We start from the raw sequence: 12,551 nt of genomic DNA on the forward strand, positions 1-12,551 counted from the left end.
GCAACATACATAAGCAGGTTAAAAGTGATTGCTTGAACAGAAACCATCACATGTACTTACATAGCTCCGTATCTGGAACTACAAAGTCTTCGTCACCATCACCAGAACCATCAACATCATAATCGCTTTGCCGTTTCGAGTGTTTCTTCGCTAGTTTATTTATTTGCTTTCCTTGATGCTCCAAATTATCGTGTCCGTTGCCATCCGGCCGTTGTTGCTGCAACAACCGATGTGCACGATGTTTGCCGTGGAGCTGGTGTTTGCTATGATGCTTCTTGTCATCGCCACCGTGCGCCTTGTGGTGCTTCGGGTGCTTGACGTGTGTATTTTTTGTGCCTCCGTTGACCCGGTGGCGGTGGGCAGCGGATTTGTCTTCCGCTTTGCCGAATAGCCGACTCAGTTCGCGACGCACACGTTTCACGCCCTTTGCGAGCCAGCTGCCACTGTCGGCGTCGGCATCGGTATCTTCTTCGGCCGCAATCGGTTGCAGTTCGTCCTCTAGCAGTGATTCATTGTCGAGGTCGCGTTCGTTACGCACCAGTAGCAATTTTGGATTAGCGGCCGGTGCTTCCTCAAATTGATCAATATCGAAGGTGTCGTCGATGTTGAGTTCGGCATTGCTCAGTTGCTAGAAGAAGAGAAAGAGAAGTGTTGTTGGTGCATTACGATTCTATAGCATATCTTTTTAAAATTACAGCAAGTTATTAACAGTATCTTTTTCTAAAATTCGCATAAAATCCATGGTGAGCATTTGAAGACTGTAGACTAATAACAGAGAATGTTTAGTCGCTTTGTTGCTGCAGATATAATTTTATACCACTTGCGTTTGAAAGTTCTGTGAAGACAAAGCCAAAAGCTCAGTGTGGTGGAAAAGTTTATTAGCGCCAACTGTGTACGTACTATATACCGCACTTCATACAGTGGAGTAGGTTTGCGTCTTCACTAGCTTTCTATGGTGAAAATGCAGATGAGGTGGATATACGAGTATGAGACTTTGACTCTGTGCATTTTAGAGCTTAGAGTTTCTTTCGAATTCTATATTTTTAGCTATAACTGTCAAAGGGTCTGGTACTTTGTACAGTGCTGATAAGTACTAAGGAGTCAGACCATTTTTCTAGTTTAACCGGCTGTTCTATCTTTTGATAAATTCTATAGGGAGTCAGGCGCTTTATTTGAGAGATCTTCTGTTCTCTTTTTATTTGGATTGAGCCAGAAGGCATTGAATAAGAACGATATGCAGCTACTTTGAGTTATTCTAGTAAAATTCGTTTAAAAATTTAAAAAGGTGTTTCGTTGATTGTCGTATCTTCGAGTTCTGGAACACTTTTAAATTGAAAAAAAAAGCATACACGCTTTTTTATGGCACAAATTCTTAAATTCAGTGCATCAACTTACTACAAGTGGCGGTTAAGTACTTCGTACTTCAAAGATAATGCTAGTAATCCCTATCCAACCTAATTACACACACATAGTTAGCCGCTGAAACGCGCAAGACGCGCCGTATGTTGTGAGGTAGGCTCGCCAATCAACTGATAGCGAAGAGATAATTACTTTTATACCGTTAGGTGACTACACAGAGTTATGCATGCTTGTGAGTTTATATTTGCGATGTCATCCGACGCCAACAACAATTTGACAACCCTAAAGTGTAAGCAATAAACTAATTTACTTACATTTCTTATGGAAAGCTAGAAACAGCGGATTTGAAGAAAGAGACCGCGTATAAATACTAAAATCATGAGAAAGTTTCGGTGTTTTCTTGTTTTGTAATAAATTTTTAATATTCATTTAAAATTACTTTTTTTCTGCTATTTTTTTTATATTTCATATATTTTTCTTTAAGTTGTCCACTTATTGTTACGTAAGCCTTCTAAACTTGTCAGCTAGTCTGCCTCAATGAGTCAATGAACCATGTCAGTTATCAATTTCAGTATGTAATTTGTGTGTGTGTGTAGGTGTTTATCTCTGCTGTGTATGTGTGTGTACGTTACACTTCATTCTATTTTTGTTTTGATAACAAGCAGCTAAGGCCGCATTGATGTTAGCGATTGTAAGGCAACAACAACACTGTCACATATGTGCTTACTTTACACCTTGCACCCGCCACACGGCCACCCGCTAGCCACCTGGTGTGGTGGAAGCAAACAAATTAATTTTCTTTACCGAGGACAAGTAAGCATTTTATAATTACTTTTGGGGCTGAAGTTCAAAAATATTGTTCATGCTGTATTATTTTTTGTTGGAAAATTTCTTTGCATTGAAATTTTTTACGTAAAATCAAACCACATTACAAATGTCAGTTAAAATGCATTGCAGTGTGGTTTTTGTTGTAGAAAAATATAACGGTGTTTTCAATTATATTTTAGTGGAAACGCTGGCAATGCGCTTATCTAGAAGCAAAGGCTATCAGCTTGCTGACGACGCGCTGCATTCACGTGAATTGGGTCAAATGCAGTCGGCTTGTTTGATAAGCCCCTAAGTGTGCCACTGAAGGAACATACCTACATACATATATACAACCACGTGTGCAAGTGGATTCTATTTCTAGTTTATTGCATGCATTTTGCTGGAATTTCTATCTTCACTTCCAAGCTTTTCATTCATTTTCCATCTGCGCTGCTTAGTCAGTGATTTCCTCAACTCAGCTGCTAAGTACTTACATAATTCATTTGTTTCTAATCGAATGTGCTAGTAAACTATTAACTGTACAATACAGTCATCACCGCACACATACACTCACACATGCATAGATAAGCACCTACACATTCCCGCTAGGGCGCACGTCAGCGCACAAAAAGCTTCATCATCACCGAGAATTCGATTGTTTCTATGAAGGGGGTACAGTCAGCATGTGTTGTTGTTGTTGTTTTTGTTACTAATAGCGTATGTGTAATATAATGACATAATCAATGGATTGCGCACGTGAAACTGCGCCTAGTCGTCAGACGTAGAAATTCACAGTAAAATTAAATAATCAATAAAAAGCCGGCTACTGCTGGTCATACATACATACATATGTATATGCAAGTAGTTATACATAAATAATAAAAATATAAAATAAAATAGAATTTGCATTTATTGCCATATATCGTTCGCCTTTTGCAATGGTGACTGCACCAAGCAGCTAGTCATAAGCGCATATTTATAGCTTTTACCGCAGCGGCGAGTCATTGGAGTGGCATGCAACGCTGGCTAACGGAAATGGGTGAATGCAATGCATCTGGAATGTGTGTTTGTTTCTTCTTATGTTTAAATTAAGTGACATCAATTAGTTGGCGTTGCGCAAATACGCAAAAAGCCAAACAGGCGAAGGTGCATGGGGCTGCGGTGGCGTATACGCAACTTGAGTTATGGCTTTTCGGAGAAAAAAGCTACACTTTGTTAAAGAATAAATAAAATCTGGCAGCTTTCGTTAATAGCTGCAAATAACTGCTTTGACTCATATGAATTTTAATCGCAGTTACTTCCAGTTTTGGTTGGAATAATAAGTTTTCTTGTTTTGGCAAGAGAATTTTCCGTTGGGAAAAATTGACTTGCGGCTAAAAAACTCAAAAAAATTGAGGATGTCTTTTATACTGAAAATATAAAACTTTTCTATTACCCGGGAAATGGAGAACTCAGAATATATAAATATCAAGGTTTCGATATCACTGAAAGTAAGTTGATTTTTCACAAGTATTCGTGTGAGTGGAAAGCTAAGTTCAACCAAGTATGGTTCGTTAAAAGTGTTATCGAAGAGTCAGACCCTCAGTTTTTGAGGTATCGATATGAAATTTTGCAGGCGTTCTTTTTTCACCGAGAAGCTGCTAATTTGTCGGAACGGCTGAAATCGGACTAGTAAAGCATATAACTGCCATATAAACTGATTGCTAGGAATAAAGTCCTTGTATGGAAAACTTTTTCATTTGACGGGTTATCTTCACGCAATTTGGCACGGATTATTGTTTGAGGTAAAGTTCCAATCTCCGAATACATTATCCAGATCGGATCCTTAAAGCATGTAGTTGCCATATAAACTGAAACATCGGCAACAAGTTCTTGCCAAACTTTTCAATTTGTGAGCCTATTACAGCTTCGGTGCAAGCGATGTTAACAGTTTTTTTTATTTTTTTCATTTAAGTGACCCTTACTTTTTAAAGACTACTTAATCGCAATATCAGATCTCCTTTCCTTTAGCCTTTTAACCTTCCGTACATTCAACTCATTGTTCAAGCAGTGCAGTCAAGTTAATCGAATTTCCCTATTAATTTGCTATTTTCAATTGATTTTTTTCTATTCTTCTAAAATTTTTTACACATTCTTTAACCTTAACAAGTATGAGGCCGCGCTTATCTATGAATTTGGGTGGCGCACATATTTTTTTGGCCAACAACAGATGATTTTCCAAAGTAACTACTCCGCTTTTTTCAAGTTTCTACGTGTTTCTATGTGTTGGTAGCCGCTGCAGTTATTGACCAAAAGGAGTAGTGATAAATTTGGGAAACAAACCCTACACCCAACAGACGAGAACCACGCACACGCGCACGCTCGCTATGGCGTTCGCAAATTAGATTCTCATAAATCTCAATGAGTACGCTTTTACTTAATTATCTTTCTGCTGTTGTTGGCTTACTCATCGTGAGAAGACGGGAATGGGGCGAACATATAAATGCACCTTCGTACGTAGCAAGTAACGAGCAGGAAAAACATGGAAAAAAAGTCGAGGAGTGAGGTCTGCGTTAGCCTTGTTGAAGCGTCTGAAGGTGAAAATTAATATGAATTGTGGCATAGAACTTTCGCAACCAGTCACTGAGGATTGTGGCACAATGCAGGAAGTTGTGCGTGTGTTATGAATTGGCGGCAAGTGCGCTAAAATCGATTTCTGCAGCAATTATTGACGTTGGCTGCATGAAATGGATATTTGTAGACAAGAAAAGTACCCAAAAATACAAAAATAACAAGCGGATGAGGTCCTTGTTTGCACTTCACATGAAGACGGCAGCGCAGCACAAGCAACTGACATCATATGGAGTGAATACGAACGAAGCTTGAAGGTAGTTTTATGGAAAGGTGCATAACGAAAAGTATCAAATTTTAAATTTGCAGAGAAAACTGTTGGCAGCTTAAAGGGAATACATATACTTCGCTAAAAAAAGTTTAACTAAGGCCAAGCGCATAGTGAAACGAAGTGCAAGGCTGCTTGAAAAGAGTTGAGCAGTTCTTTGGTTCTTATTTTTTATTTTCAAAACATACTTTGTTAATTTGCTAATCGAAATTGAATAAATTATGACTTGCTTGCAGCATTTTGAAAACAATTTTCTTTAGTTTATTGCCATTAGGATTTGTAGAAGTTTATTCTTTATTAATTTTTGTTTAATTTTTCGCATGCATGCATGCTTTCTGCGAACAAAATTTAGACGCCTTGTTGACATTTCTAGTTTATGTCATTTCATTGTGGTCCACAAAATGTTTATGCACACACACACGCCTGTGAATATAAGCGAATTTTTCGCGTAGACAGAATATTAAAAGCAGAATTTGGTTTGAGGGTTTCGCAAAAATTGTTTGCTCTGCAAATTATTGCATGAAGATCGAGCGAAATAGCCTAAAATTAACGAGGCATGTGTCACACAAAAATGTAATCTTGGCGAAAATAAATAAACAAACAAAGCATATACATATGTATGTATGTAAAAAGAAAACAAAAGAAGAAAAATGTTAACTTTGGCTGCAACGTAGCTATAATACCGCTCACAGGTGCATATTTTATAGCGTAAAAGGCTATCAACAGAGATTTACCTTGATTTTGATCGGATAGTTTATTTGACAGCTATATGCTATAGGGGTCGGATTTCAACACTATTTTCGAAGATTGCGCCGTTCTCTTGGGTAATAACTCATGCCAAGTTTTGTGAAGATATCTTGTAAAATAAAAAGTTTTCCCATACAAGGACTTTATTCCGATCTTTCAGTTTGTATGACAGCTATATGCTATAGCGGTCCGATCAAAAAGAATTCTTCAGAAATTGTAGCAACACTGTGGATAATTAGCTGCACCAAATTTCGTTAAGATGCCGCGTCAACGGAAAAAGTTTTCCTTACAAGGACTGGTTTCGATCGTTCAGTTTGTATGACAGCTATATGCTAGAGTGGTCCACTATCGGCGATTCTGACAAATGAGCAGCTCCTTAGGGATAAAAGAACGTCTGCAAAATTTCAAATCGATATCTAAACAACCGGGGGACTAGTTCGGGTGGACAGACAGACGGACACGGCTAAATCGACTCCGCTCCTCAGGTCGATCATTTATTTATACACTTTTTAGGGGTTCAGACGCTTCTTTTTGAGTGTTATAAACTTCGTTGCACACTGAACATATACATACAAGTAGTACCCTGTTCAGGGTATACATAAACAACACGCTGCGATTAAGAAATTTGAAGCACTGACAGTGAATGACTGCCCATTATGTGTTATATGTTAATATTCCGAGAAGTGCTCAAACTCTTATCTTTAGCGTATACTCTGTTCTTTAGTCCAACTTTTCCTACAACTGGCTGATATTTTTAACCGGAACATACTCAGACTGTCAGTCAACACGAAAACCAAGAAAAAAAAGATGTACGAGTTCTACGTATCTAGGGTCATTAACTCATTTTTGGAAGCTCATAGAAAACAAACTCCACGAAAAGCAACGACCAGGTTTCTTTCGAACTTGTGACAAAAAGTAACTAGGTCTGAGGACATTGCTTTTCAAGAATATTTTTTAGCTTTCGTCGCGCTTCTCAGAGCATTCTCTGCTATTCTACAGTATATAGTATACCTAATTAGTAGTGCGGTCACGGCCCAGCGTTACTGGTTTAATTTGAAGCAATTAATTATAATAAATTAAGTGTACGTTGCATGCCACACATGCATAGTTAAACGAACTGTAGTCATAGCATCGCATTAATATAAATAAATGAGGGTCATTTAGGCAAATATTTGCAGAAATTTAATAGAAGTGACAGCTTGCGTCGCTAAAAATACTGATTTAGACGCCAATTAGTCGACGGCGAGGCGTTGGGAAGACATATTGCTTTGTGAAAATATTTACATAAGGAGGAATAATGCTTAAGCTTTCACTTGACGTCTGCTAACTAATAAAGAGGTTACCACCGCGTAGATACCACTTGGCGTTAAAGCAAGTCAAGGTACCAAGTTGGGTTTGATATGAAATCGCCGCATTAAAAAATTCGCAGTCGCATCACATGCTTTTCTGAATCCTTTGTGTAGCCTTTGGGAGCCCTTAGTGTGTCTCAACTTTAAAGCGTGCAACGCGGAAGCGGCTCAAGGGTCGTTGGCATTGCTGGCGGCGCTCGAGTATGCGTCTGCCATATTTAAGACAATGTCTTCTAAGACTAGAGCAGTACGAGCAGCAAATGCCTGAGAGTGTGAATAAACTCGAGTTGCTCGTGGCTGTGACGGCGTTGGTGCTAACGCGTCGCGCAGCATGAACTCCACTCAGCATTACTTCATTTCTCGGCCATTAAGTGGGGATTTGTGGTCGTTTACGAGTAACACCAGCAGCCACATACAAGCACACACACGCGCACTAACTTTTGTGCTGAATTTTTTTCACACACAACCGTAAAGTGTTGCCAGCGTGACAATGCAAGCAGCCACTGGCCGCATACTCACACATACAAAGGCATATATGTGAGCCTATGGCAAGCAGTTTGTAAAGGGTGCTTCCTTTCTTAATTTTTCTGCAATATTTCGTCGCGCTCCTTCTGCCTTTTCCCTGCCGCTTGTGCACCCCCGACATAACCCACTGACGTTGGCAGGCGCTAATAATGGCCTTTTGTTTTATGAGAAATTGCCGAAACGTGCGCTGCATGCCCAAGCAACTGTTGGCCAAAGTTGAACAACTGAGATTTTAGCCGCGCGCTGCCGACGCCTGTCACGCGCGCGTCCTGCCAAAGGATACTACTTCGCAAAGACATCAAAAATTGAGGATCAACAGTCGTGTTGATGCCATTTTTTTCGCTGCGCTCTTTCGGGCGCTTGACTACTTAATGTGTGGAGTGAAAGCGGCAGGAGGTGGCGGAGGGGGCAGTGTAGTTTACACAATTTTTGTAGTTTTGCAACGAGTTGTTATGCTCTGTGCGCTTCACACACACTCTACGCCGGCCGCTTGTTGTGCATATTTTTCACATTTATCCACTTTTTCGTTTTCTTTCAGCGTTTTGTCAAAAAACCGCCGAAGTAGTTTTTGTTTGTGTGTGTGTTTGTGTGCGTGTGTGACTGTCAAGCGATCAGTAAACATTGACATTTATGCTTGTTTCGCACGCTTGCAACTTAAAAAGTCGTTAAGTCGAAAATGTCGAAGGTCGCACACACACACACACACTCGCACCCTTAGGCAGCAGCAGCAGCAGCTAAGGTGGAGCGTTGAGGTGCAAGGCTAAGAAGTTGCGGTTATGTGACAGTTGTCAACAGCGCTTTTATTGTCTTTCTCTTATTTGCGCTTCATCCGCTTTACAACACAAAATGTTGCATGCACCCGCTAACAATAACAAATAAAGCGATTTGCAAGCTGGCTTAGTGGTGCGACGAGCGAAGCGTCTGTCAGCCACAATCGCGTTGTGAATTTCGTAAAAGTGCCTGTGAAATCTCTTTTTATAGTTTAAATGTGACTATAAACGGTTTGCGTGTCCTTTGTTGTTGTATGCATGTGGCATTTGGAGTGTGTGTGTGTTTATGTGGCTTTTATGACATACAACTGACGTGCCACTTCTTAGTTGGGAATCGCTCAAAAATACTTGCGTTGCCGATTTATTTGATGGCGGTGCAATAATCGCATATCCGCCGCCAATTGGGGAATTTTAAGGGCAAATTCTGTGTTCTTGAATTCTCATGATACAACTGCATGTCTGTCTGTATGTGTCTACATATGATATTTTTCGAAGCTTTGTTCTTTAAGAGGCTTAGGAACCAGTATATGAAACATTTTTTAAGAGTTCAAATGATTGTGAAAAAGTTACGGATATTGCTATTGAAATAAGTTCGTTCATCTACTCTAGGAATCTCCCACTCTGAAGCCAAATGTACTAACGAATATCAACGGTTCTCTAGCAGGGATCATGTAAACTGGAGAGAAAAGCTCAATGAGCGGCCTTTAGAATTTTCAAAGAAATCTTGTGCTTCTCGCCCTGGAAAGGAGCTGTTTCGACGGGGTTGGACCGTAGGAGAAGGGTGTTAGAAAAGTGGTTTTTGTTAGGCTTGCAAAGAGGTGGTTAGTGTCATGCGGGGAGTCATTCCATGCAAGAAGAGTTTGGTATGTTCCTTAGCCGGATGCATATGTATTCGACCAGAGACATCAAAAGGCATCCTATGGTTATCCGCAGTGCACTGTTCTGACAAGTCTGAAGCTTCTTCGTTTGCGTTACACTACACCCAGGGTACTATATCGGTGCGACGTAGGTCATTAACGGCCAACCGATTGCCTTGTAAGTTGCCAACGACGATTCTTTATATTCACTGCCGCAATGGATGAAGCCATTTTAAGACCTGCTCAGGTCTTAAGACACATAAGATACACCGCACTACCGCAATACTAGCCTCTACGGCCGTGCAAATTGCACCCACTTTGCGTACTGCGCCGCCACTCTAGTCGAAGCTTAAACAGGCAGCTTGACACGCAGTCTGATCAGTAAAAAATACGAAAAATTCCCACGACAGCCGGAATCGACCGGTCAAGGGCTATTATTTCGGCGATCTAACCCTGTTTTATTCGGTGAGTTTTTGGTTTTTCACAGATATCAACCCGAGAGGACATTTGTTTCGATAAATAATTTTACTTAGAAAGAAAGACCTTCAATTCAGTCTTCTACTTGCCGCATATGCCGCATACTCAATCGAAGTGGAAAACATCATAAGCACAGTTAGTCATAATTACCTGCAACGAGAAAAAGAGAGAAAAAATTTAGTTTAAAATATGTTTTTGTTGTTGTAAATAGAGAATATTGTATCATTGTGTCTAAAAGTGCTTTGAACGAACGAAATCAAAGAATATTTTCAACATGTCAGCTTGCAACCAGATGTGGCGGATTTGGGTTAGTGGATCACATAGTGCAGAAAGAAGAGATACGCAGAGGAAAAACAAAAGATACGGTATTTTTGAATATAACGGACGCAAGGAAATGACACATCGGAGTTGGAATGTGTTTGTGTATATGTGTGTGTTATGCCATTGCTCGTAATTGAAGATGTTTAATGTTTAATTAACAACAACAACAGCAAAACACAAATACCTGACAGACCGGCGGTAACAATAAAGCACAAAAAATCGATTTGTTTTTGGAAATAGGAATTCGCAATGAAAGAAGCACACAGGCGTATGTATGTGGGCGTAGAAACGGCAAGAATGCAACGAAGACATTTCATTATTTATTTACAATATTTACATTTGCTTCTTTGCCTTTTTTGAGTAGTCAGTGCGCTTTTTCGCAAGAAACCGCGGCTTGTCTCTGACACTTTTGTTTATTACGGTTGAAAACCGGTGCGGTTTCACACCTGCTGCTGTTCGCAAACATTTACGAAGAGCGAAGCCTCAGCAGCCCGACGGCCGCACCGCTGCAATCTTAATGCGCTTAAAGACGCCTCAAGTGAAAATTAAATAAATGCATTCTTCTGGTCGAATGCCCAGCAGGCACCGGAAATTGAGCTTTTAGCTCATCGGTGGCAATAAAGCGTTCACCAGCGGGCTGCATACACAACAGGCTGGCTTAGCGACAATTATGCGCTTAGCTGTGTGGGCGATTATTTAATTAGATAAATTGTTTTTGTTCCACAAAAAATATTAAAGATCGCTTAAAATAGATGACTGCAGTTGGCAGAGGTCACGCACCACAACAATTTCACATATACAAGATAAATGTATGGCGTCACGGAAGGCATTTTCCAGAATAGCCTTCACAGCCGAGGTGCATACTGCTTGGTTCCCTTCTTTCCCGTCTCAAAATGCTTGTCTTTCATTGGCCTTTTCGGGCAAGGAAACAAAAAAGGCCGGGGGAACCACATCTGGGCTGTAGAACGGCTGCGGAAGCGTTGGGATGCCGGCCTTGGCTAGATAACTTTTCACAAGAAAGGTGGTGTGAGTCGGGGCGTTGTCGTGGTGCAACTTACAATCGGCTGAGATGTCTTGTCGGACCTAGTTGACTCTTTTTGATAAATTTAGTCGACGCACACGAGTCACATTGTCGGTGTTTGTCGAAGTAGCGGGTGTCCCAGCACAGTTTTCATCACCAACCCATTCCCAGCCCTCCAAAGAAGCCTGATGCCACCGAAACATACCACTTCTTGCTAAAGCAACGTGTGAGTAAGCCTGCTTGATAATATCCAACGTCTCTGTCGCAGATTTACCGAGTTTCACACAGAATTTAATCGCGTACCTCTGTTCTAACGAGCGCTGCATTTTCAGCTTGCACCACTCACAGAAACACGTCGTACGAAAATGTTTGTCCTGACTCTCCAGGTGCTCGGAGACAAGTGACCAGCCGCTCGTTAGTTAGGAACGCCCTTTACCGTATTCAGTCGGCGCGCACGCTCCGAAGTACAAGTCGCGGCGGAAAAAAATTAGTCCTACTACTTTCCGGATAAACCGTGCAGTTCTGGCGCTTATCATAGTCTCCTAACCCAAGCCCTCCTCTCATTTTTCCTGTTCAGCTTGAACAAAATGCAGTCACAAATATCAGAACCGGTATGAAAAATATAATTAAGAAAGCATTGAAGAAATAATGCCAATTCTAGAAAAAAATATACTGTGTTCATAGCAATCCAATGAAGACACAAACTGTCCCGCTAAAAAAACACGTTCTTTTCCCTTCAGAAAGTCGGCGATTTATCCGCCTAACACTGTTTCTGTGCCAAGTTGCATCGAAGCAAGTTCGTAAATTATCGTGATTATGAAGAAACAGCGTAAAACAAGCAAGAACAACAACAGCAAATATGCAAGTGAATCACAAGAACACACTCACACACACAAACACGTGAAGCAGCATAAATAAGACGCCGCTCTGTGGCTGAGAATGCCTGAATGCGTGCTGGTTTGTGGCACCGCCATTGATTCGCGCACTTAACGAGCCGTCCATGTCTGTCCGCGACATATGCACATGCAACTTATCCGATTGCCAAATGGACCGCAGTACACGGCTTCATTACAGCATTTTACGGTGTTTTATATGTCAGGCGGCTGGAGCTTGTTATGTCGCGCAAAATAAAGAAATTAAGGAAATGTATATAAATAACTGTACATATGTATTAGACACGGGAGGATAGCCGAAGTATGTGAAAAATCGCAAGTAAGCGGCTTACGAGTATGTGTGTGTATGTGTATGTGGTATTTACATACTTAACTAAATCATGATATCCATGTGTGTGTATTTCTCTATGCATTCGTGTGCAATTTGCCCTGATTTAAAATTCCAAGATCAGCTGGAGATCTCATTTGCCTCAATTGAAGGCAGAACGACCGCATGCTGCAGCTTATACTTGTATGTGGCCAACAACAGAGCTTAGGAGAAGTGAAG

General features: G+C 40.7%; 1 protein-coding gene across 37 annotated transcripts in view; it reads right to left on the bottom strand.

Moving 5' to 3' along the window:
• The window catches only part of LOC105230483 (basement membrane-specific heparan sulfate proteoglycan core protein), a 150,821-nt gene that overhangs the window by 97,910 nt on the left and 40,360 nt on the right, over nucleotides 1-12,551 (bottom strand). For all 37 annotated transcript variants that reach the window (XM_049456059.1, XM_049456058.1, XM_049456057.1 and 34 more), the window contains exon 3: nucleotides 61-628. In XM_049456059.1, the coding sequence (XP_049312016.1) occupies nucleotides 61-628 (568 nt within the window). The remainder of the gene's footprint in view (nucleotides 1-60; nucleotides 629-12,551) is intronic.

Source organism: Bactrocera dorsalis, chromosome 4 (assembly GCF_023373825.1).
Source record: "Bactrocera dorsalis isolate Fly_Bdor chromosome 4, ASM2337382v1, whole genome shotgun sequence".
Taxonomy (NCBI): domain Eukaryota; kingdom Metazoa; phylum Arthropoda; class Insecta; order Diptera; family Tephritidae; genus Bactrocera; species Bactrocera dorsalis.